General features: G+C 38.7%; 1 protein-coding gene across 2 annotated transcripts in view; it reads right to left on the bottom strand.

Annotated features, from left to right (window-relative positions):
- Nucleotides 1-21,732, bottom strand: part of LOC122175507 (protein only RNase P catalytic subunit) — a 38,547-nt gene that overhangs the window by 3,611 nt on the left and 13,204 nt on the right. For both annotated transcript variants that reach the window (XM_042863239.1, XM_042863247.1), the window contains exon 5: nucleotides 18,543-18,650. In XM_042863239.1, the coding sequence (XP_042719173.1) occupies nucleotides 18,543-18,650 (108 nt within the window). The remainder of the gene's footprint in view (nucleotides 1-18,542; nucleotides 18,651-21,732) is intronic.

The raw sequence follows: 21,732 nt of genomic DNA, 5'->3' as shown, positions 1-21,732 counted from the left end.
AAAAATTCCTCGCAGGAAGCTGTTCTCAAAACACAGAAAATGCACTGCTTCTGTAAAGCTTTCCCAGCTCTTGCAACTTTGCATTGAGCTACCTTAGGGACCTAGATCACTTTGGAATTTAAATAATGTCTAGCCTTGGAAAAGATATACAGAGAAGTCCTAGCTGGTACTGGAGAGAAGGACCAAACCTAAGCCACACTGCTTTTCCAGCTCCACCTGTTGTCCAAATCACAGAACTACATTTGATCTGTACTGCCCTGTGAGGAAGTAGTAAGCTACAGCAAAAGGAAATTCATGACCTCAGGATGAAGGGTTTATGAAAGCCACATCCAGACTAGCCTCCCACTGATGAACCAACGTCCTGAGGTGGCAAATTCACTGCTGTATCAGCTTCTCTTCAAGGGGACTTCTTGCCAGGCTCCCAGAGCCATAAATGCTGCACAGGGCAGGCATTTCTGCCCAGCTCCCTCTTCCAGCTGTTCTTCAGCATGTTTCCAGCTCCTGTCCTCCCTCCTCCTGCTCTCAGCAGGCAAAGGTTCTGATATTCAACCTACACATGGGTACACATGGGCAGGAGTTGGTAGGTGTCACAAAGCACTGCCACCTGAATTCTGCCTAGAAAAAGAGAACTGTTTCTTCAGACCGAAGGCTGATGACTGTATGCTCAACCTCCAGGGAAAGGTGCTTCCTAATTTGCAACTGTTTGCTGCCACTGTTTGTAGATACAGTCTCCTGATTTTCCTCCAATCCCTTTTCCTACTTTGCTAGCTACTTCCTTCTTCCCCTTTTTCTCTTCCCCCACTATACTTCCAACTGCCTTTCTCTTTTTTCCTGTTTTTTCACTCTTTCCCTCCCTTTAACTTCCCTAAATTAACTGGACTCACCATTAAAAAAAAATGGCCCAACAGCGTGCCACCCTTCCTCTAATTGCCACAAAGACTATGCTTGACTTACACAAATGAAAGGCAGAATGTAGGTATTATTTTTAATTTCACAAGATACAGATAATTTTGTTCTGCACACTGCCTTGCATGATGTGACTTTACTAGAGAGCACTGTGTCTCCTTTGAGGCTAGAGCACTAGCAGAGGTGGCCTGCAGAGTCACACTGCCCAGGTGGGGGTTTCCTGAGTGTGGCTACTCCCACCCACAGCTGCTTCTTGAGAAAGGAACACATGAGACATAGTAACACTTGCTTTAGTCAGAGAGGAAAATGAACATAATACTGTTAACAGAGCAGCAGCACTGATACCTCACTTAACAAGGAGTATTTTGTTAATTTCCTGTTTCCAAGAGTTATCTAAAAGTTACTGTTATGTACCACTACAAAGTGCAAGCACTCTGTGTGCAACAAGCTCTGTGCAGACGCACTCTTCTAACATTCCTACACTAGGCTTGCAGCAAATGTTGGCTGTTCAATAATCTGTTCAGAAGGCAGTGGGTGGAAAACGTTAAAAAATATATGGCACGGACATTCCTCATGTCACTCAAGAATTTCTTGAGAATGAGGATTACAAAATAAAAGAATGACCTTTTATACACATCTATTTATAATGAGTCGGTAGACCAGACTCTGAGGGAGCCAGGATGCAGCCACAAGTCAGTCTGAAGCTACTACAGATCAATGCAGGAATGAAGACCAGGTTCACAAATGTATGTTGATCCCCAATGTGGCTCCCTGAAGCACTTTGTTATTGCTTAATTTTTATAGGAAAAGCATAATTAAATTGATGCATGTTTACAGTGTGTGCATTCTAATTTTTATTTCTGCTCCCTAAGCTGTGAATCAGAGAAAAATCAGCACTCTGGCTGAGTATGTACATTCATCTTTCCTCAGGACAGTCCCAGAGATAAGTGCATGCAGCTACTTTCCCCCCAAGTGAGTTCTTTCTTGTTCCTGATGCAGTGTTATTTGAAAGAATTTGCCACCACCACCACATTCTTGCCCTTGCAGTAAAATGCACCTTCGCTGCCAGCTGTGCTGGAACAATCATTAACAGTTTCCCATGGGAAGGGAATGCTCCAACACTAGTTCCTGGAAGGAGCTTTGCAGAGAACCACGTTCATGCAAAAATTGTGCACAATTTACCAAGGATCAAACCCAGGAGTTAAGCTGAGGAGCAGACAGTCTTTGTCACACTGCAAGATTAATCCTTTTCCTTCAGTTGTAAAATAGTCTTATGAAGTAAATGCACAATTAAATCTCCTTTTTCACAGGTGCACAATGCAGCACTGGGAAGACAGGCTATGAGCTCATACAAGGGACTTTGAACAGGGCAGGATATAGATTTCCCAAGGCCTCACTGCCAGCCACCCAATCTGATCACCCTATGCCACCTGTCACATTTTCAAAGGTTAGCTTTCTGCACACAGCACTTTTCCTTAGACATTACCGGTGCTTTCCCATTTGTCAGATGGGAAACCCCTAAGAGCCATCACTCAGAGGCACAGCACTCAGCCTCTCAGCAAGAGCTGGCTCACCTGCACACAGCTACAGCAGGAAGAAGTAGCCAAACAAATAGTTTAAGTCCATTTGATGCTAATAAATTTATGTTAAACATTTTCTAAACATTGGGTGTTACTAACCATCATTTTAAAAGCAAAGCAAGCCTGGTGCTGCTAATAACAGCAACAAACTGCTCTTACTGCTATTGCTGTTTTCCCCCGCTGGTAGTGCTGCCTCCCACCCACTCCTATAGCTGTGAATTACAGGGGAAACCACTGTGCTGATGCAGGTACCAGGCCTGAGCACGCTGCCAGCTGCAACTGAGCATAAGCATCCCCAGGGTTAAGCAAGGAACAAGTTCCCACCATCAATATATTCATTTGAACTACAGTTTCATCATTTTTAGTTCCTTTTTTACATAATACCGACAAAGAAACTCAAGAAACCTGTGCACATAGCTGCTACACGTAATAGGAGGAAAGAGACTTTCCCCACAGCACCCCAGCTATGCAGGAAGGCACACAAGACAGGCTGGACTTTCCCACTGAGCCTGGTAATTTCACTGAATTCAACACCAGCATCAAAGCAGCAAACACAATAGAAGCTTCTTATATTCCTTACGTTATTACTGAGAAAGTCTGTTTTCTGAGGCATCCTGAGGATGCTTCTGCAGCCAAGTCTGGCCTGTATACCAAGACACTTGGTGTTTCATCACAGTCAGAAATGATACTAATTGCAAGACTTGCCCAAGTGCAGCACTGCACAAATACAGACGTGCCTTCACCCAGCTAGAAACTAACTAACTACAAGGACACTCCATGCACATCATCCAAGCTAATGTGTCTTCTTGATTTCTAAATGCAAACAAGAGTTTCGAAGACCAGCCCCAAACAGATTAAGCTCAGGCACAGAAGCAATAGCATAATTTATGTTTCCCTGCATTCATGCTACCCTGGGTATTTTGCCAGTAACGGAGATACCTTTAATTACTACTCTGTTTGATTAAAGTGAAGGAGGTGGAACTTCCTCAAAATAATCTCTGAAACAGTCTGGAACACAGAAGCAGTATGTTTGTAATTAGACACTGGCATTCCATTCTGCTTTATTATAGACTACAAGTAAATTTCCTATTTCAAACAAGTTTGAAGAGCCACCTCAACAAAATAAACCTCTTTACATTGTCTTTATGTTTGGGAAACTGATCCAAATTTCTCCTATGCCATAGATCCCTACAATTTCCAGCAAAGAGGCATGCAAAAGAAAAAAAAAAAAAAAAAAAAAAAAAAAAAAAGTTTTGAAGTAGATATTTTCTAATACATAATCCAATTACAGCTATTCCCTGCTCTTACACTCAGAAGGCATAACAAATAATCATTTAATGGATAATGAAGCAGTATTTTCTACAATAATTAACAATCAAATGGGACCCTTGTAGGTATCAAATAAATATATATATACAAACTATACACACAATTTAACTTGCTAGTGTGACATGAAGGATAGGGAGGCAGGAGCACAATCATCAGTTGGAAGAGAGCTTTTTGTATTCTGGCTTTTCAGAACTGATCATCACTTTGGAAGACCTCAGCCCCTTCTCAGAGCTTACACCTCACAAATCATATTTGCACACACTTGTTGAATGTCACTCTTATTGAATGATAATATTTTCATCATCATCATGATCTTCAGATGAATAAAGGTCAACTATAGATAAATGAGAGAAATGTGTAATGACAACAGTTAGCATAGCATGTTATTAAATGAACAATGCCAAGAACTCTGAAGTGACAGCTAAAAAAGAGAAAGAGTGGTAGGGAACTGCTCAATTTTGTAGCAGAATTTGTAGAAGAGAAAAACAGCCGCATTCTGACTCTTAAAACAACTAAAAAAATATGTGGAAACACAAACATTCCTCAGTTGCATAACTGAATTTTTGAAAGTTGAGTTTTGAAAGTCACTGCAGCGCCAGTTAAGTTTCCCAATCCACAAACTATTCTGTTATGTAGCAACAAGCTCCGAGTTGCGTGGAGAAGTTTTTTGTTAACCAGTTGTGATACCATTTTTCCCCAGTCACTTAAAAAAATATATGTATACTATTGGTTTATACATGCAAGCAGACTCATTGATGTTGGCTCAGTAATTATAAAGTAGCATAAAGATCAAGAGAAGCAGTGAATTTGAAATCCAAAGCAGCATTCTTACAAAGCAACAACTAAAACTGGGAAATGTTTGTATTCACAAGGAAAATAATGTAATACAGTCATTCTCTCCTTTTGTCGCAAGTGTAGCAAACTTCCTTAAGATTTTAGGAATTCAAAAATACACAATGCAGTCATAATCAATAATCTGAAACCTACACCTAGGCTTTGACTTACGCAATCTCAGAATTTGCACCCCTCTACATCCTGAAAAAAGTTCATGTGTGAGAACTACAAATCTAGGCTGAGATGGCTCCTGCTGTTTTGGCTCCACACTCTCCACTTGGCTGCACAGTTTTGAGGGGCAGGAAGATCAGGTGTGTGGCTCCTGATTCTATGTTCCCATCTAACTGACTTGATTTCTTGACAAGGGGCTTGTGAAGAGAACATGGAGATTTCTCCTGCAAAGGAATTTGTGGGAGGCAGAGCTGCTCATCTCTCCAAGCAATTAAAACATTCATATGCAAAGCTTATTCTTATTGTAGAATTATACTTTTTAATATGTTCTTTTCAGACTAAACTGGGCAATAAAAAGACATAGGTATCATTCATCACTCATAAGCTTGGCTAATCAACTCTAAACATGAACAGTTTTAGACTTCAGTTGTTCTCCCTGAAAATTACACTCCTGTTAGATGGAGCTCCTTAGAAAGTAACATTGAGCACCTGTGTCACTCAAGTCTTTCCAGGAATTATAGCATGATTTGTTGGAACACAACTCTTTACTATTAAGGATAAAATCTCTTTCTTACATATGTCTAAGTTTTAAAAATACACATTTCACTCGTGCCTAAGAAATTAATTCTCTAGAAATAATGGCAAATTTATGATAACGTTATTGTTATTGTTAATTCCTGGACGTTTCCCATTCTAGATAACTCCTTTCCAGAATACCATAAATTAATACCATAAATTAAAAAAGATGAGCCATTTTTTCCTTACATTGCAATTAAAAATAAAAAAATGATAAAAGGTTTATTATGAAATCTAGGAAGTCAATTTACACAAATAAAACTACTATGGTACAACACACTACTATCATGGTACAGCATCCTTCCCAAATTTCAATAAATTCTGCTTTGTGGGTGAACAGATGTGTCATGCTGAGCTGCCTGCAGAGTTAAGCCACAACAGGAATCTTACGTGGAGCGTTTTTTTAATCCAGACTTCTACTGAGTATTCACAATTTTGTACCAAAACTTGGAGATATGCAAAGTATTGAGAAGAGCCACTGGTATAAATCCTCCATCCTTGAGGAATGAGTGAGATAATTCTGTCAGTCAGTGATTATACAGCAGGAGGAAAATGAGCATGTAAAAGTTCGAAAGACACGAAGTGTCACATAAGCATTTCCACATCTCAGTACTATCCTTTATCCTCATTCTGAAGTTTTTCCTGCCTGTATTGCTGTTTCCTCAACAATTATTTTCTTATTGTTCACTACTCACTGCTTAATGGCACCTCATACTGCAAATACACCATTTTTATTTTCATGAACTAACAAGTTTTATGAAAATGAGAAGGTATTTAATTTATTTTATATAGCATGCAGAAGTGAAACTTCATCTATTGGAGCCACAAACTGTAAATGAAATAATTATCCTAAATGAAGTTGCAATTTCAGGGATCTGCCATTGCGTTGTCACTTTCGCATTTCTATTATTACTGTAGCAGCTACATACAAAAACCTCTAGATCACAGAAGAGTTTCTGTTACCATTTCACATTTCAGAAAAAAATGTAAAAAGTTATTAGAAAGGAATATTTGTGAACTACATGAAGCTGCACCAGTCCTACATTTTGACAGGCTGGGTCAGAAGTTATATGAAAGTACTGAAAATCCAAAATGTGAGCAGAATCTCCAGGTGGTGGTGGCAGTGGTGTTATGAAAATGAAAGAACAAGCTTGATTGATCTTTTCCATAGATAGGAAATAACTTAGAGCAGGACTGAAATCAGCTTTGTAAGACCAAAAATGACAGTTAAAAAGATACCAATATTTTAGTTCTCACCACTGTCTTATGCAGATGTCTGTAAAGCACCACTGACCCAGTACAGCGTGAAGTGTTTTCCCCCTTTCCAATCTGTGGTTCAGAAAGTCCCAGGCAGTACTTTTGTTCTTTGAGGAAAGGAGCTGCACCAGCTGGGAAGATCGGTGGGTCAGCAGGCATAGGTATGATGCTGATCAAGGCCCAGTAGAGCTGTACTTCTGCAGTGACAATTTACCTCTCAATAAATTTGAGAATTACAGAAAAACTTTAAAATATAGACAGTTTTTGTGCCAAGAGGTAAACAGGCCTATGGCCCAGTAAGAATGACACAATAACAAGGAAAATAATTTGTAAATCAACAGCTTGCAATTTAAAAAAATAAATAAATAAAATTCTATAGCATGCAGCAAATATTTGTGGTAGAATTTTCACACGGTTTTCGTTCTGTTCCTCATTACCACTATTTCCCGTCTGTTTGCTACAGATTATTATTCACAGCTAAAGACACTACCTCCAAAAACCATTGTTCCAATAAGGACTTCTAGTCCTTTACACAAATAAATACATTAACCAATACTATTCAGACCTAGTGATTTCAATTTAAAAGATGAAAATGTGTTTAATCCGACAGAGAACATATCAAATGTTCACCTTCTAGAGGGCAAAAATTAGAAAAAACAAACTACAGCAAAAAAAGGCCAAGGGTGGAGGAGCAGCTGTATGGCCAGTGCCAGGCCCACCTGCCCTGCACACATACCAGCTACCTGGCAGACCATGCAATGAGGCTTCTGGCAATGAGAGATCAAGGAAGCAATCTGCTTAATACTAACGTAAGCATAACTAATATTTATCAGGCTGGAGAAAATCTAGGGGACTTCAATATTTCAGCGTTATTCTTATTAATATAGACATTAACTTGCATTGTGCAACAATGTAGACTCATGCTACTTTGCTACCAGTATCACTGCTGCCAACATCTGAGGCTAGAGATCCTAGACAGTGGCCTAGACATGGCTAAGATCCACAAGATCTAATTTACTTCAATGCTTTTAAATAGAAGCGGGTTGATAACAGCCTGAAATACTCAATAGCTGAGCACTGGGTGGGTCAGTGTTTATCTTAAGTACTTTTCTTTAAGGAGATAAGATAAAATAATTTGACAAATTGATAATATTGTCAGCTTCCACTAGTTAATTATGGGTGATATCTGACATTTATCTGAAAGCTCTATCTCCTGGAAATAACTGGTTATATAAAAACATTTGTCTACTTTGTTAATTTTTGTCACGGTCAGAAAAATAAGCCCAAGAATATTAAAATATGATCACCAGAAAGATTCAGGCAACAGAAGCAAAATAAGAACATTCCGCCCATTGTTTCAGGGAAGTCTTTCTCATTTCAAAGGAGGTTTCATTTTGAGGACTTGGAACAATTGTTTCCAGCTATCTGTCTGTGACTATACTCACCAGCCCATTTGAGGAATTCCACTGCATCTTTGCCCACTTCTGTGGAAAGAATGCACATACCACATAATGGCCTCTGCAGCACTCAAGACCAAATGTCTGTGTTCAAGTGCAAGGGATAACTTTAGTTTACAGACAATACAGCCCAATTTATCTGATAATTCAGTGTTAAAACTATTTGATATTACAGGTTACGTTGGCTAGGCGAGCCCCGTGAAGGAGCTTGTGGATGTGAGAGTGAGTGGGACAAGAAAATAGAAATCCCTTTTTTACTGTTGGCACTTCTGAAAGTCCTTTTGGAGGTGCTCATTCAGCAGAAAGATAGAACTTCCTACTTTTCAAGGCAAGAAGACATGAAGTATGACATACGTGTCAATGACAAGTGATGATGTCAAAAGCCTCCAAGTATTTTATTTTAAACCTCTTCGTTCAACCACTGCATGTTAGGGCCATCATGCATAAATGGATGTAGATAGTGCAATGCAATGTTTTTCAGGGTAATAACATGTAAACAAAAAATGACTTTAGATAATGACTCCTAATAATGAGCAGGATAAATGAACGCCATTAAGGCTGTCTGGTTCAGTTCTCTGACTATCCTCATGCATCCCACTTACAACCACTTCATTTATTTATTCAAGTAAATGCCAACTTAGGGCTGCAGTGGAAGAAAATTCCTATCAATTAATCAATCAGGTAGTAATATAGGAAGTATTAGCATCAAAGCAATACCCATCTTCCACTCAGCTTTCCCCCAACTCATATTGAATATCAATGCTCAAATTCCAATGAAACTCAACTCTAATAAGCACCTGTATCATACTTCTACATTTAATTTTTCCACTGCATAGTGTAAGCACTACCTAGTTTACCCAATTATGATGCAATTAGGAAATAAACAAGGAGAGAAGGCACCAGCAAAGAGGATTCTTCTACACAGGTACACCATGTGTGTTAGGAACAGCACCACTGAATCAGTGGGAATGAACTGATTCTTAACTTCTGCTGGAGAGCTCACACCACACAGTGTACATAACTTGCTCAAGGAGCCATATCAACACGAACTCTGGAAAGGATATTTTTAAATCAAATAGATTAAAATATTGCAAGCAGTAGAAATATTACTGCCAACCCGTTTCTTTTTTAATGATCACAGAAGTGAGCAGGTAAATTGATGAATGCAGGAAAGCAATGAGGACACAATATAAGCAAGATGTAGTATTTCTAGTATTTCTTCATTTACATCAAAGCTAAGCTGGTGTCATAAAAAATCTGACATGCATGGGTCCACACTGAACCCAAGTAAAAAATGGAAGGAAAAATTGTGCAAGGACAGGACAAAGCAGCAGTTGGGAATGATATAAAACAATTCAGAAAGTATCAGTTAATACTGGTAAAATTCTTTGGAAAATAGTCTTTACATTCACACAATTTTGACAAAATCTTTAGCTTCTGGCTTACTTGACTCACTATAACTTAAATGTGTGTTTCTGAATAGAACCATGAAAAGAACAGTTCAGATTATTAAAGATGTGCATGGTGAATAAGAGATCAGGAAGAAACACAAGTATCAGAAGCTAGTATCCCTGTGTGGGGAAAAAAAAAAAGAAAAGGGCAACAGTACATAGTTGAAAAAATCAAAATGAAATATGTAAATGATTTGAATTGAAATGGAGAATTTCTCAAGAAGATGTAGGTTTCCTAAAAATATGAGGCAGTTTAATGTAGTGTCAGAGATGAAGCATTCCAAGTGATTTAAAATGTGGTTTTGGGGACCACCCTTAGGGATGAAAATCAGAAGTATTCCAAGAAGGTAATTAACAAAATTTATCAGAGTAAATTCCATCAACAGCAATTAGATTTGCTGGTCAGGATGCAACTTCTTAATCTACAAGTTCCTATATCAGTAACAAACTGTGGGAGACTAATAACAGGAATCATCCCTCCAAACTTGATAGAACCCATCAACTTCTGCATCTGACATACAAAATCAGTACTGGAAAAAAATATGCTTTTCACAGTAACTGTTTGATGCAGGATTCACCTGTAATGGTAACAGTATTCTACATTTAGTGCTTTTACAATGTGTCAGAAGTCTGGAATAGGAATTCTAGTGAATTGGTTTTGGACAAGCACACTGTCAGTGAGATCACGTTCACCATGCTTTCTTCACCTTGGTAGATTCAAATAGGAATTCATAATTTTCTTGTTTCAAAGATGAATGTGAAAAATCAGCTTATGAATAAATTCAGATCAGAAGCTGTGGAGAATTTTACTCAATTTTTCTGGAAGATATTAAAAAAAACTATTTAACTTTGGTTTTAATTTCCACTGCAGTTTCTAACCATTTTATCAATTTAAATAGATTTAGCTGCCTATATAAATGTTTACTCCACTCTAGCTCTACAAGTAGTATTCAACTAGAGAAAAAATAAAAGTGTTGGTTAATAACTTGTTGAATTATTAATCTGCATGTCAATATACTGAAATTTCTGGGAATAACTGATTATGCAAGGAAGTCTAGGCTTTCATAACTTCAAAAACAAATCAAAATGAAATTTAGGCTTTAGATTCATCGTACCTTTTCTCCCTCAGATAACACAGCTTCAAAACAGGTGTATTTTCTTTCTGCTAAAATTAGCATAGCAGCAATAAAAGCCAAGAGAGAATCAAAAATTGATTGTTTTTGAAGTACATAAATTCAGATGCATATAAATGAGTGCAACCACTGTTCTGATGATTTTATCTACATTATCTTTAAGACAACACACAAAATTAACCCACAGTATTTCTCAGGCTCAAATCAAATATTTATTTTTACATAGAATTAGCCCCTAATAAACCAAACTTCCTGTTTTCTGGCCTACTCTCCATATCTTTATGGCACTGCTCAATACGGACCAGTGCCATTAAGAATACCTTCTAAGGATGTAGTTCAGTTCCCTGAAGACTGGGTTTCAGGTCTGGAGGCATACCATACTACTGCCATAGAGGTAACAGTTCCATAATTAGATGAATCTGTTGGGCAGCCCAAAGAAAGTTCATCTTGCTTTTTTTTTTTTAAGGGGGAAGTGAAACAGCCAGATTGAAACTCATCCACTTTATAGATGCCATTTGACTTTATCACCTAGATTTCAGTGGGACTTCTCTAAAGCACAGCAAACAACCTGTTGCTACAGTTACAGAGTTCACTGGGACACAAATCATGAGGCCAGAATCATTCTGCTTTCTTGAAATTCGAGCTCATGTATCTGGTGATGTATAAGAGTTTTAGTTACAAAAAATGTGATGTAATTCCTCTCATAAAAAAGGAGTGCCTGCATCACTCAACATTTGATTTGCTGCTACTGCCAAAGGCAGAAAATAATAAATGCCAGAGAGGAATCAACACAGATCCTTCATTTAATCATCTTTATTCAGCCTTGTAACCAGCAGCAAAGGTTGCAAATATTAAGGCAAGGCACCACAACAAACTATCAAAATTGGGCAGAAAGCAACAGGGAGTGGTTCCCTGATGGTCAAATGGCTTAACCTGCTCAGTTTCTGCTGCTTCATTTTCCCCAACAAGGAATGCAAAAGCAGGCTGACTACCTCTAAAAGGAAAGTGAAAGCATACATCCTTACAACTTGGAGGTGTATTTCTAGAATCTGTGACACTCGTGACAAGTATGCTTTCAATTATTATGTAGGTGAAGCTGTATGCTAAGTGTCCTTTCATTTCTTTTTTAGCTACAAATGGAAACTGTAGAAACTCAGACCTTTCCAAAGAATTGTGAGAAGACAGTCTTCACTCTAGGTATGAGGCAAACAAGCCTAGTTTCATTCACCTCTCCTTAGAAGCTTAAAAGCTATGCTCTTCTTCAGGATCTGGTGACCAAAAATGTATGAACTTGATCTACCTTATTTTACATGGCCCCAGTGTGGAGGGAAGATTTTAGCATATCAGTCTCTTACATGTGACTTAGAAGAAGAAACTGACCCAGTACACCTCCTGACACACTCCTCAGAAATTAACTGAGGAGAGATAAAATGCAATGCTGAGAGCACTAGTCACACACCTCTAACACTAAAAATAAGTGAAGTTGCAAGAGCACCTGCTAGTATTTGAATTCCTTTTCTCTTCTAAGAGAAAACTTGAATATTAGTAGAGGTATCCTGTGACTAAATCAACTGAGGATCATATCATGTTACATAGATGCTGGAGGTGATTTTCAGTGAATCCATCAAATATCTTCATCATTTGACCAATACTCAAAGGAACTGAAAACACAGTTCCAAAGACTGAAAAAGATTTTGCAAAGACAAATTCATACTGTTTTAAGTAACAAGGCAAACCTTCAGTCATCACGGAAATGTAAACTTGGACTATCATTATAAAGACAGAAAAGAGAGAGATGGAAAAGGCTGAGAGCAAATGGACAAACATGTCTGACAACTTCGCTGAGTGGTAGGACAAGAGATGGTGGGAGGAAGAATTGATGAACTGTCACAGTATGACAAATAAGACCTCTGTTGGATGTATTGATTCTGAACAGAGAATGACTCATGGATCTACTCAATTTTCACTTCATCTGAAGACACTAAAGTACTTGAACAAATCACAGATGCTGCCAAACAAGTCAACGAAAAAAACAGTTTTTCATGCATGACTTGATTTGGGGCAAATTCATTAATAAATGCTTGTTTTGCAGGACAGCTCATAAAGAAGTGCTTATGTTTTGTACCAAGTATCACTGTCTCGCTAGATTTCATACACATGTAGTACACTAGAAACAGACTTAATTACTGGGAAAAGTTACTAAATGACAATCTGGGTACATTAGTACCTGAATTTGTCTACTATGTGTAAGCACACGTATTACTTCTTTCATTCTTTGACCTCCGAATACATTCAGTACATCAGACACATGAGAGAAAATTTTGCTTGTAGTTTAACTCAAATACTGTAAGTTCCAACAGCTTTTTTTTTTTTTTTTCCCCCCTTACATCACGGTACAAGAGAATTCAAAGAAACAAAGTTATACTCCAAAACTGACTGGAGTTAATAATGATGGGTTACTGCATCCCTGTACTTTTCCTCCTCTTTTTTTCCCACTTTAAGAGCTGTATTTTTAATCTTCATACATGAAGAAAGAGCCTAGAAATTGTGAATAAGGTTCATATCAAAACAATAGTTCTGAGCTGAATTCACAAAGAATAATTCTTCAAAGTATTTCAACTCCATAGACTTTTTTTTTAAAATAAATTTAAAAATTAATAAATGTAAAATTTAATAAGACTATTCACTATTTTCCTGTAGGCTAGCATCCTTCATCCTGTTTTACTTCTCTATTCCAGTGGAAGTCTTCCCACTGTCAGCTTTCCCTTAAAGGCTGCAACCTCCTTCTTCTCTTTCTTTTCCATACTGCCAAGGACGGAGAGCACAGGTATAACTAACACAAAACCACTGGAACAACTAAAACTGTAATACTACATTTAAACTTTGACAAAATTTGAAAACTAATTAACATGAAAAACAAATGCAGTAACCAGTGATTGTTATGCTACTTGTGACCACACAGTTCATCTAGTCATACAACCTTTCTCCTGTTGTTAAACCTCCATTCAGCAGGTTTGCTATTTCCCCCTAGCAGAGAGAGGAAGTATCTACCAGGTAAATCTCAACCCTCTGCCTGTCCTAGAGCTGCCCCCAACAGGAACAGTCACAGCTTTTTTTCCTGTGGAAGGCTGTGAGAGATGCAGAAAGGCAGTTTTGGTGGCTCTTCCTCCCAGCTGCTGCTGTGGGGAGGAGGTGTGGTAGAACTGGCTGCCAACTGCTGCCACCGGGCCGGGATGAGAGGGGAACAGCAAGAGTCTGGCTTTGTCAGCTGTTGTACAAGCCTACTGTAGTTTGCATGGGAATTATATGAACTTGTGTAGTCCATTTACAGAAATTCCAATTAAGTTTGGAAGCAGCCACTTTGAACTCCATGCCAAGAGCAAGAACTATTCCTTTGTGCTTAATGAACTCAATCTGGAAGTATTTTACCAATCTTTCAGATGTCTGAGTTCAATACAGAGATCAGAGTAAAAAGCTAGGGTTGATCAGGCCTAAGTGGCTGAACTGTTTGAAGAACAGAATTGTGAGTTTGCTTTGATCTATTCCAGCACACATTTGAAACGTGTATATGTATGTATGTATTCTTTTTTCATATATATTCAGTTATGTCAAAGACCAGCTGGGTACAGCTATGAGGGGAGATGGCTGCATACCTCATTTACAACAAACTAATTTCGATGTAAATTAAAAATAGTGAAGCCCTTTCCACATCATGCTTGCTTCCTACCTCTTACCTCCTGCTCCTAAAATCCAGAAATAGTTGGAAAGAGCTCAGCAGAGCTCCCACACTCCCCTGCCACAAGGGAAGTGGGATGCTTCAGAGCCTTGGTATCCCTGCATGCAGTTAGATTCCCCTCACTTCTAGGGAATACTACAGAAAACTGATAAACCAAAAAAAGTGCATTTAAAATTATGCAACATTTTTGTTTAACAAAAGAAGTGCGCAGCTAATGTGTGGAAATTCCCTCTCTTGACCTTTACAAGGTGAAAGGCAGAAGCACTGTAGGGAGTCAGGGCAGCAAGGGACAGGGAATTCCAACTGATATTGTGTTAGCTGAGGATTTATGTCATTAGATACATCTGGATTAACTTAAAGTCACAACACAGCCCCAGTGACCTTTGCTTAGTCAAACAGCAAGGCTTTTTCAGTTTCTATTGCAAAAATGGTAGTTTATAAACTGTGACTGACTCATCAAGGCAAAGACATCAGGAGCAGTCTTAAACAGGAAGAAAATATAATGCACAGAAGACTGCAAGAAATACATGACTCAACTATTTCACACTTTATGGGATTCTGTTTCTGCTGCTTGGATTAGCAGAATAATTTCCACTCTATCATACCTTTTAATTAGAATTAATTTTAATGTCTAATTTAAAGTGATAAGCTAAGTTGCAAAGGGTTGAAAAGAGGTACTGCTAATACCTAGCGTGGCAGTTTTATAGTGACTGCCTTCAAAAGACATCAACATTCTATTCCTCTACAAACTGTTTGACCCCACCCTCATGCTCCCTCCCCTTTTGTCAGTAATTGATGCAGCTGCATAGTGATGTGCATCAGGAAAAACAGCTCTAGTTTAAAAATCAACCTGGCAAAAAAAAAAAAAAAAAAAAAGGATTATAATTACAAAGCGACCATAACGTGTAATAGAGAAATTACCACAGAATATTCCTATAAATCTGCTAAGTCAATAAGATTCATCATGCTCTGTTAAGTGCTAGTTGTGAAAACTGAAGGTCCCCGTGGCTTCTGGAAGTCACATATCTCATTCTATAGAACACTGGAATACTTTTGGGATTAAATGAGTAAAAATCATTCCTTCAAGTTCTGCTGCTTTGTCTTTTCTTCTCATCCCACAAGCAAGATACTTGTGTCTTCCCCACATACCCAGCCACCTTCCAGGATGCTTACAAAATGCATAAGTGGAATTACAAATATTAAGCTGTTTGAAAAACAAAGTAGTATTTTTACCAATGTTTTCTGATTTCAATAATCTCACCAAGAGTTAGCTAGTTGTTCTTCAGCACCACATTCACATTTCCTACAACTAAATCTAAAAATGGCACAGTATTTTTTGTTAAATTTAAATAAAGACAAGAAAGCATCAAAATTGCCACATAGATTTTATGCCACCTCCCACATTTGACAGTGACTTCTATTCCGGTATTCTCTCTAAATTGTGTTACAAGTGGTACAAAAAGCCAACAGTTTACACATACGTTTACAGAGAACAACAATCTCATTTGCTCTTCTACCCATCATAGTATATTCCTTGTAGGCTGGAAACAGATTTACTATGCAGCATCCTGACTAACTTTGACAGATGCTGTAGTAAACCCTTGAGAAGAGCATAGATGATTCCCACCTGGAGATGTAAAATAATTTAACTTTTTCCAAATAGTTGTGTTGTCCAGCTTTTAACACAAGTTCTTGGAAATATGCTCCTGTATTATCATTTCTCAGGACAAGCACAGAAGGTCTAAACCACAGAAGCACTAAAGAGTCAACACGCTCCTCTAAATCGGCCATTCTTGCCGTGCTGGACATCCAGTTCGACCTCAGCAGCCTTCGCTGTCAACTTTATCCTTCCCACTTCCTTCAACCTTTCTTGCATGTATTTCTTCATTTCATCCTCTCAGTTCTGCCCTTTGAGCCCCAGACCTGCTACTCTGCACCTTCCCAGTCAGCTGTTTCTGCTGTGATGATGGCAGCCTCCAGCAAGGTAGTGGCATCACGAGCCCTCAAAGGGCAGCCTGCAGCCAGATCAACAGTCACACACAGGGAGCCATTCCTGCAAAGTTGGCCTGTCTTTCCCTTACCCAGAGGCAAAGTTTGGAGGCAGAAGAAAGAGTTGCACTGTTCTGCACTGCTCATTCTTTTCCTTCTTTTCTTCTGTTTAACAGTTGCTGTCCTGTTACGCAAGGCAGAAAGCATACATACTCTCCTAATTTGTAAGTACCTAGGACTCATGAGGAATTCAACCTGTACCAATACAGAATCATCTAAATGGAAAGCTGATGTCTCCATATTGCCCTCCTGGAGCTGCCTGGCATGGCAGATCCTAACGTCTTTCCAACAAACACAGGAGAAGCCAGGAAGGAAAATGTAGCTTATGCTGCTCAACATGCCAATATCTCCTAGAAAGACTTCTGACCAGAAATCAGCAGTAACCAATTTGACTCTTCACCCCATTGCCTACAGTCACACAGACTGGAGGGGTTGGAAGGGAGCTCTGTAGAAATCAAGTCCAAACACCACTATGAAATCACAATAGATCACACAGGAAGGAGTCCAGGCGAGTCTTGAATATCTTCAGAGAGTTCACTGAATATTCAGGACTTCATTCAGAGTTCCCACACCGGTACAGGCATGAACCAATGCTGCACATCAACAAGCCAACAGTTTATTTCTCTTCCCTCCTTGACAGCATGAATCTGTCTTTATAGGTCTAAAAATACTGTGCCACTGCACACTGCCTGGGAATCTTCTCAGGTAATCAACTCTTCCCCATGTCCCCATACAGACTTGTAAACTTCCTTTTCTATTTTCACACTAAGGAAAGTACCCTTTTCATGAGCGAGAGTCTCATGAAACTTCACCACAGCTCTCAGACATCTTTCAGCAGGTTTATCTAGCTCCTAGCTCAACCACTTTTATCTCTATATGTGAGAGGATATCCTGCCTCGTCTGAATAGTTTTAAAGTAGTTCTAAGAACTAAACTGCTTTTCTTGTAATTGTTAGAAGTAAATTAAACTTTCAAATTCTTTGTAAAGTTTGGCTTTGGAAGACATACCCCAACTTGGAAAGAAACCATAAGGAACACTGAGTCCGACTTCTGGCTCCCAAAAATCAAAACATACATCCAACAGTGTTGTCCAGACACTTCTTCAACTCTGACAGCTCAGTGTCAAGACCACTGCCCTGGAAAGCCCGTTCTATACCCATCACCCTCTGGTAAAGAGCCTTTCCCTAACCCCCCAGTCTGACCCTTTAATGACACAGTTCCATGCCATCCCTTGGGTACTGTTAGCAACTGCTGTAGCAGAGCTCAGTGCTGCCCTCCACTCCCTGTGAGGAGCTGCAGCAATGATGCTTCCCCTCAGCTCTGGGGTGAACAAACCATGAGACCTCAGCTGCTCCTCATATGTCATCCCCTCTAGAACCTTCACCATCTTCCTCGCCCTCTTTTGGTTTCTTACAGTTTTATTTCCCATAATTACAAATTCAAAATAGATCTTGAATGGGACAAAAGCAACAACAATAAAAAACATGAAGCCATTTCTTAGTGAAATACTAAAAAAGGAGTATCAAGAATTCTCAAAAATGGGCACTGGTAAAGAGACAGGATTATCCTAAAAATCACCAAAGTAGAAAGAAATGAAGCCTGTTTGCCCCTTGCTACTACAGGACTCAAATGCTTAAGACAACAGAAACCAAAATGAAATTGAAACTTGTACAGGATACAGTTTGAAATAAGAGTTATTTCAATATATGAGCACAACTGTACTAGACCAAGTCTTCTATATAGTACATTTATTCTGTTCCCTATTATGAAAACAGATACAATATATGTCCTAATAAATTTAGGCCTATCTCTGAGCATGACACACTAAGGGAAATTCAGGTATGATTTTATTTGACTAATACAGTCAAATATGTAAGAACCACCATCTTTCATCTAATTGTTTTAATCTGCAAAGTCTAGATAGTCTTTGAATTTCACTGTAATATGTGCTACAAAAATGTTTGCTCATTTTCTCAAGAGGGTAAGTAATAATGAGGCACTAATTGTTCTGCCATCAGCCTAAGCATACACATAATCCTTAATTAATATTTAACCAGCACTTACATTTTCACACTGCACCTTTCTGGGCATTATATGGGAAATATTGAGTCCATCAATAACGATATCAAACGGAAGTCGATTTTCCACAAATGTTTGAAAGGCTTCAAATTCCTGAAATAAATCAACAAAAGGATAAGGGAAATAGTAGGTTTCATTTAATAAAAACAGTTTTCATTCAATTTTTATTATAAAAAACAATCAATCAAAGAAGCCTCCACTAAATCTCTCAATTTTCTTACTTGCATATTTGAAAAAACAACAACACAGGCAGAAAAACTTTCAGAAGACATAAATGTTTCATTGGATAGTTTTGACATATTTTTTAAATTACATTACTATTGAAAACCAGAACTTTGCAGTCGTCCAGATTTTAACAATTATAATCTGCATCGCACACTTTTATAAGGATGCATGTTACAGTCGTTTTTACAGAACAGCTTCAAAATAAAGCAAATTTACACCCCAGGAGACTGTGACACTATCACTAATGTTTCCAAACATAAAATAAGCATCATTCTTAATTTCTCTGTAAGAATCTTGAAATCACCAAATGCTAGTCTCTGAATAACAGATTTGTATTTACATAAGCATTCATTTACAAGCACAGGCCTTTGTTTCTGAAAGATACAGTTTTAAGTCTAATAAACCAATGAATTCCTTATTATAACAGAAACATAACACAGTGATTAAGCAAACAAACAGCATCAATCCTGGGTGGTATTGGTTTGCTATTTTTCTTTCCTCCAACAGAAGGAAAATCACAACTGCTTTATGCCCGAGATCCCAAAAGAGTAGAAAGTTTCAATAAAGCCTTCATGAATCTGTGATTTTATTTTTAAGACTTAGTGTTTTTAGCAGACAACTGCATTACATTTCAATCTCATGTTTCTGACTGATTTTAATAGAATTGTCAACCGTAACCCATCTAGGTGAGCAGTTCCTAACAGGCTCTTCTGTTAAAGATAAAGCCTATTTATTGGATAATAGAGGTTTCATTCTAAAGCTACAAATAATCTCACAGGAACTCACAGCAATCACAAATCTAATCTCTGATGCTAGGAATTCAAGAACCACTCCTCCAACCTTCCTTTCTCCTGTGTATCCACATAGCCATATACAGATCTAAAGAACTATAAGCCGTGTCCACCACACGAAAACAAAAACATGCACATACAATAAAAAACAGCACATACAATTCTTTCTTCAGGAAAGAAGCAAAATAAAGAATGTATCTGCTCAAAAAGCATACTGCTGTCAGGCAGCAACATACTATCACCAACTTCAAATTTAGTTGGAATGTTTATGACAAATTATAATACAAAAAGGATTACTTGTATTAAGAGCACAAACAGACCAAGTGAGATAAGAATGCCTCATTCAGACATTAAAATTTCAGGTAGAAATTCTAAGTGAACAGACCTGTACCCAATCAAAAGCACACTGGTAAAAACATAGACAGCATGGCTCAGCCTGGTATCACCAGAATCAACTGCCTTTCAGGGGATCTTTTTACTTCTCCACAGCTTAAATAAATATCATTTAGAAAGAATAAGAAATAAGGCAAGAAAGCTATAACCACTAACAAACTGTTGACACCTGTAAAGTGTTTCTCCCCTCCCAATCTCCAGACATTCTATATATAGATAAATAAATATTTCCATTGCCATCTGAGGGACAGGGACATCAAGACTCAGATAGGACATCACTAGCAATGGCATTGGAGAGGGGTGGGGAACAGGAAGAGAGGCAATTGAGGTAAAAAAAGATTCCCGGCTTCCCATCAGAACTCCTCATGGTTCAAAATAAGGCAAGTCATTGCTGAACAATGGACAGCTGTCTGAAATGAGGAGAAGAGTAAAAAGAAGGAAACAGAGAGAAAAAAGGCAAAATAGGAAAGCCTGGGGACAAAGATAAGAAAAGACAAAGGGGAAGCAAATGAAAATACATGGGAAACACTCCAACAGGGCATTATTTTTCCAGTGCCAACAAATATCAATGTTACTGGGAACAACACTAACAGTCAAGTAGATGTTTTTAGAAAACATGGTGTACATGTAATCTTGTCTTTCAGGGCTCCATTGCCTACAAAATAAACACTTAGTGAAGACTTTTCACAGGGGTATTTTATTTCAAGTGACAATAGCTACAGAGCAGTTCCTTAAGCAAGTAGGTCACCCCAATGGCAGAGAGTTTTGTCAAGGAAGTACAGGCACTGGAAGAGCCACAGAGGAGCTGGGTGTTCTCTCCACACCCTGTGCTTTGCTCTTCCTCCTCTCCCAGAGGGGCAGATGGAGCAGCACCTTTCAGAAGCCAACTTTGGCTCTCTGTGGTTCACTTTCAGAGCAGGAAAGAAGCTGCATCCTGTATGGTCACTCTCTCAACCACCCCACCCCACCACCTCTCTCTCCAACCTCAAAGGCCTGTTTTGTTGTGTTGCCAGCAGCCCCCAGATCTGCACTGTTCTTTTGCCTCATTACCAGTAATCTATGCAATACAGCATATGAGAGCATATGAGAAAACACTTCCAATACCAGGAGACAATGTAATACAGTTGGAAGAGAAGGCTTGCTGCCACAGGAGATTTAGTCACACAAGCAGAAGTGAGGAGTTAACATTAGAATAAGTTAGAATAGAACACATTAGAATAGAATAAGACAAAAGGCCAAATTCACATCCCCAAATTCAGAAGACTACAATGATAAGCCTCAGAGAGACTAGAAAAACCCCAAGAATCTGTTCATTTTCTCCATTCCATCTATGTTTCCCCAGCAACACAGAAGATTACTCCTTTCCTTTCAGGAAAACAAAACAAAATAGCCAATTACCTAAAAGAACCACATAGAAGATAACTCAGATCTCCGTCCCTGAACAAAAGAGAGGGATGCCATCCAGGGAGACCTGGACATGCTCAAAAAGTGGGCACATGAGAATCTAATGGGGTTCAACAAGGCCAAGTGCAAGGTGTTGCACTTGGTTTGAGGCAATCCCAGATATCAGTACAGACTGGGAGAAGAACTCATTGAGAGCAGCCCTGTTGAGAAGGGCTCAGGGGTCCTGTTGGAGCTGGACACAAGCCAGCAGTGTGCCCTTGCAGCCCAGAAGGCCAACAGTATTCTGGACTGCATCTAAAGAAGGGTGGTCACCAGGATGAAGGAGGTGATTGCCCTCTTTACTCCTGCAGTACTGCGCTCAG

The sequence above is a fragment of the Lagopus leucura genome, unplaced genomic scaffold (assembly GCF_019238085.1).
Source record: "Lagopus leucura isolate 7727_CA_CO unplaced genomic scaffold, USGS_WTPT01 Super-Scaffold_1, whole genome shotgun sequence".
Lineage (NCBI taxonomy): Eukaryota > Metazoa > Chordata > Aves > Galliformes > Phasianidae > Lagopus > Lagopus leucura.
Note: the sequence above shows the minus strand (reverse complement) of the source record. Positions and strands in the feature narration are given on the sequence as shown.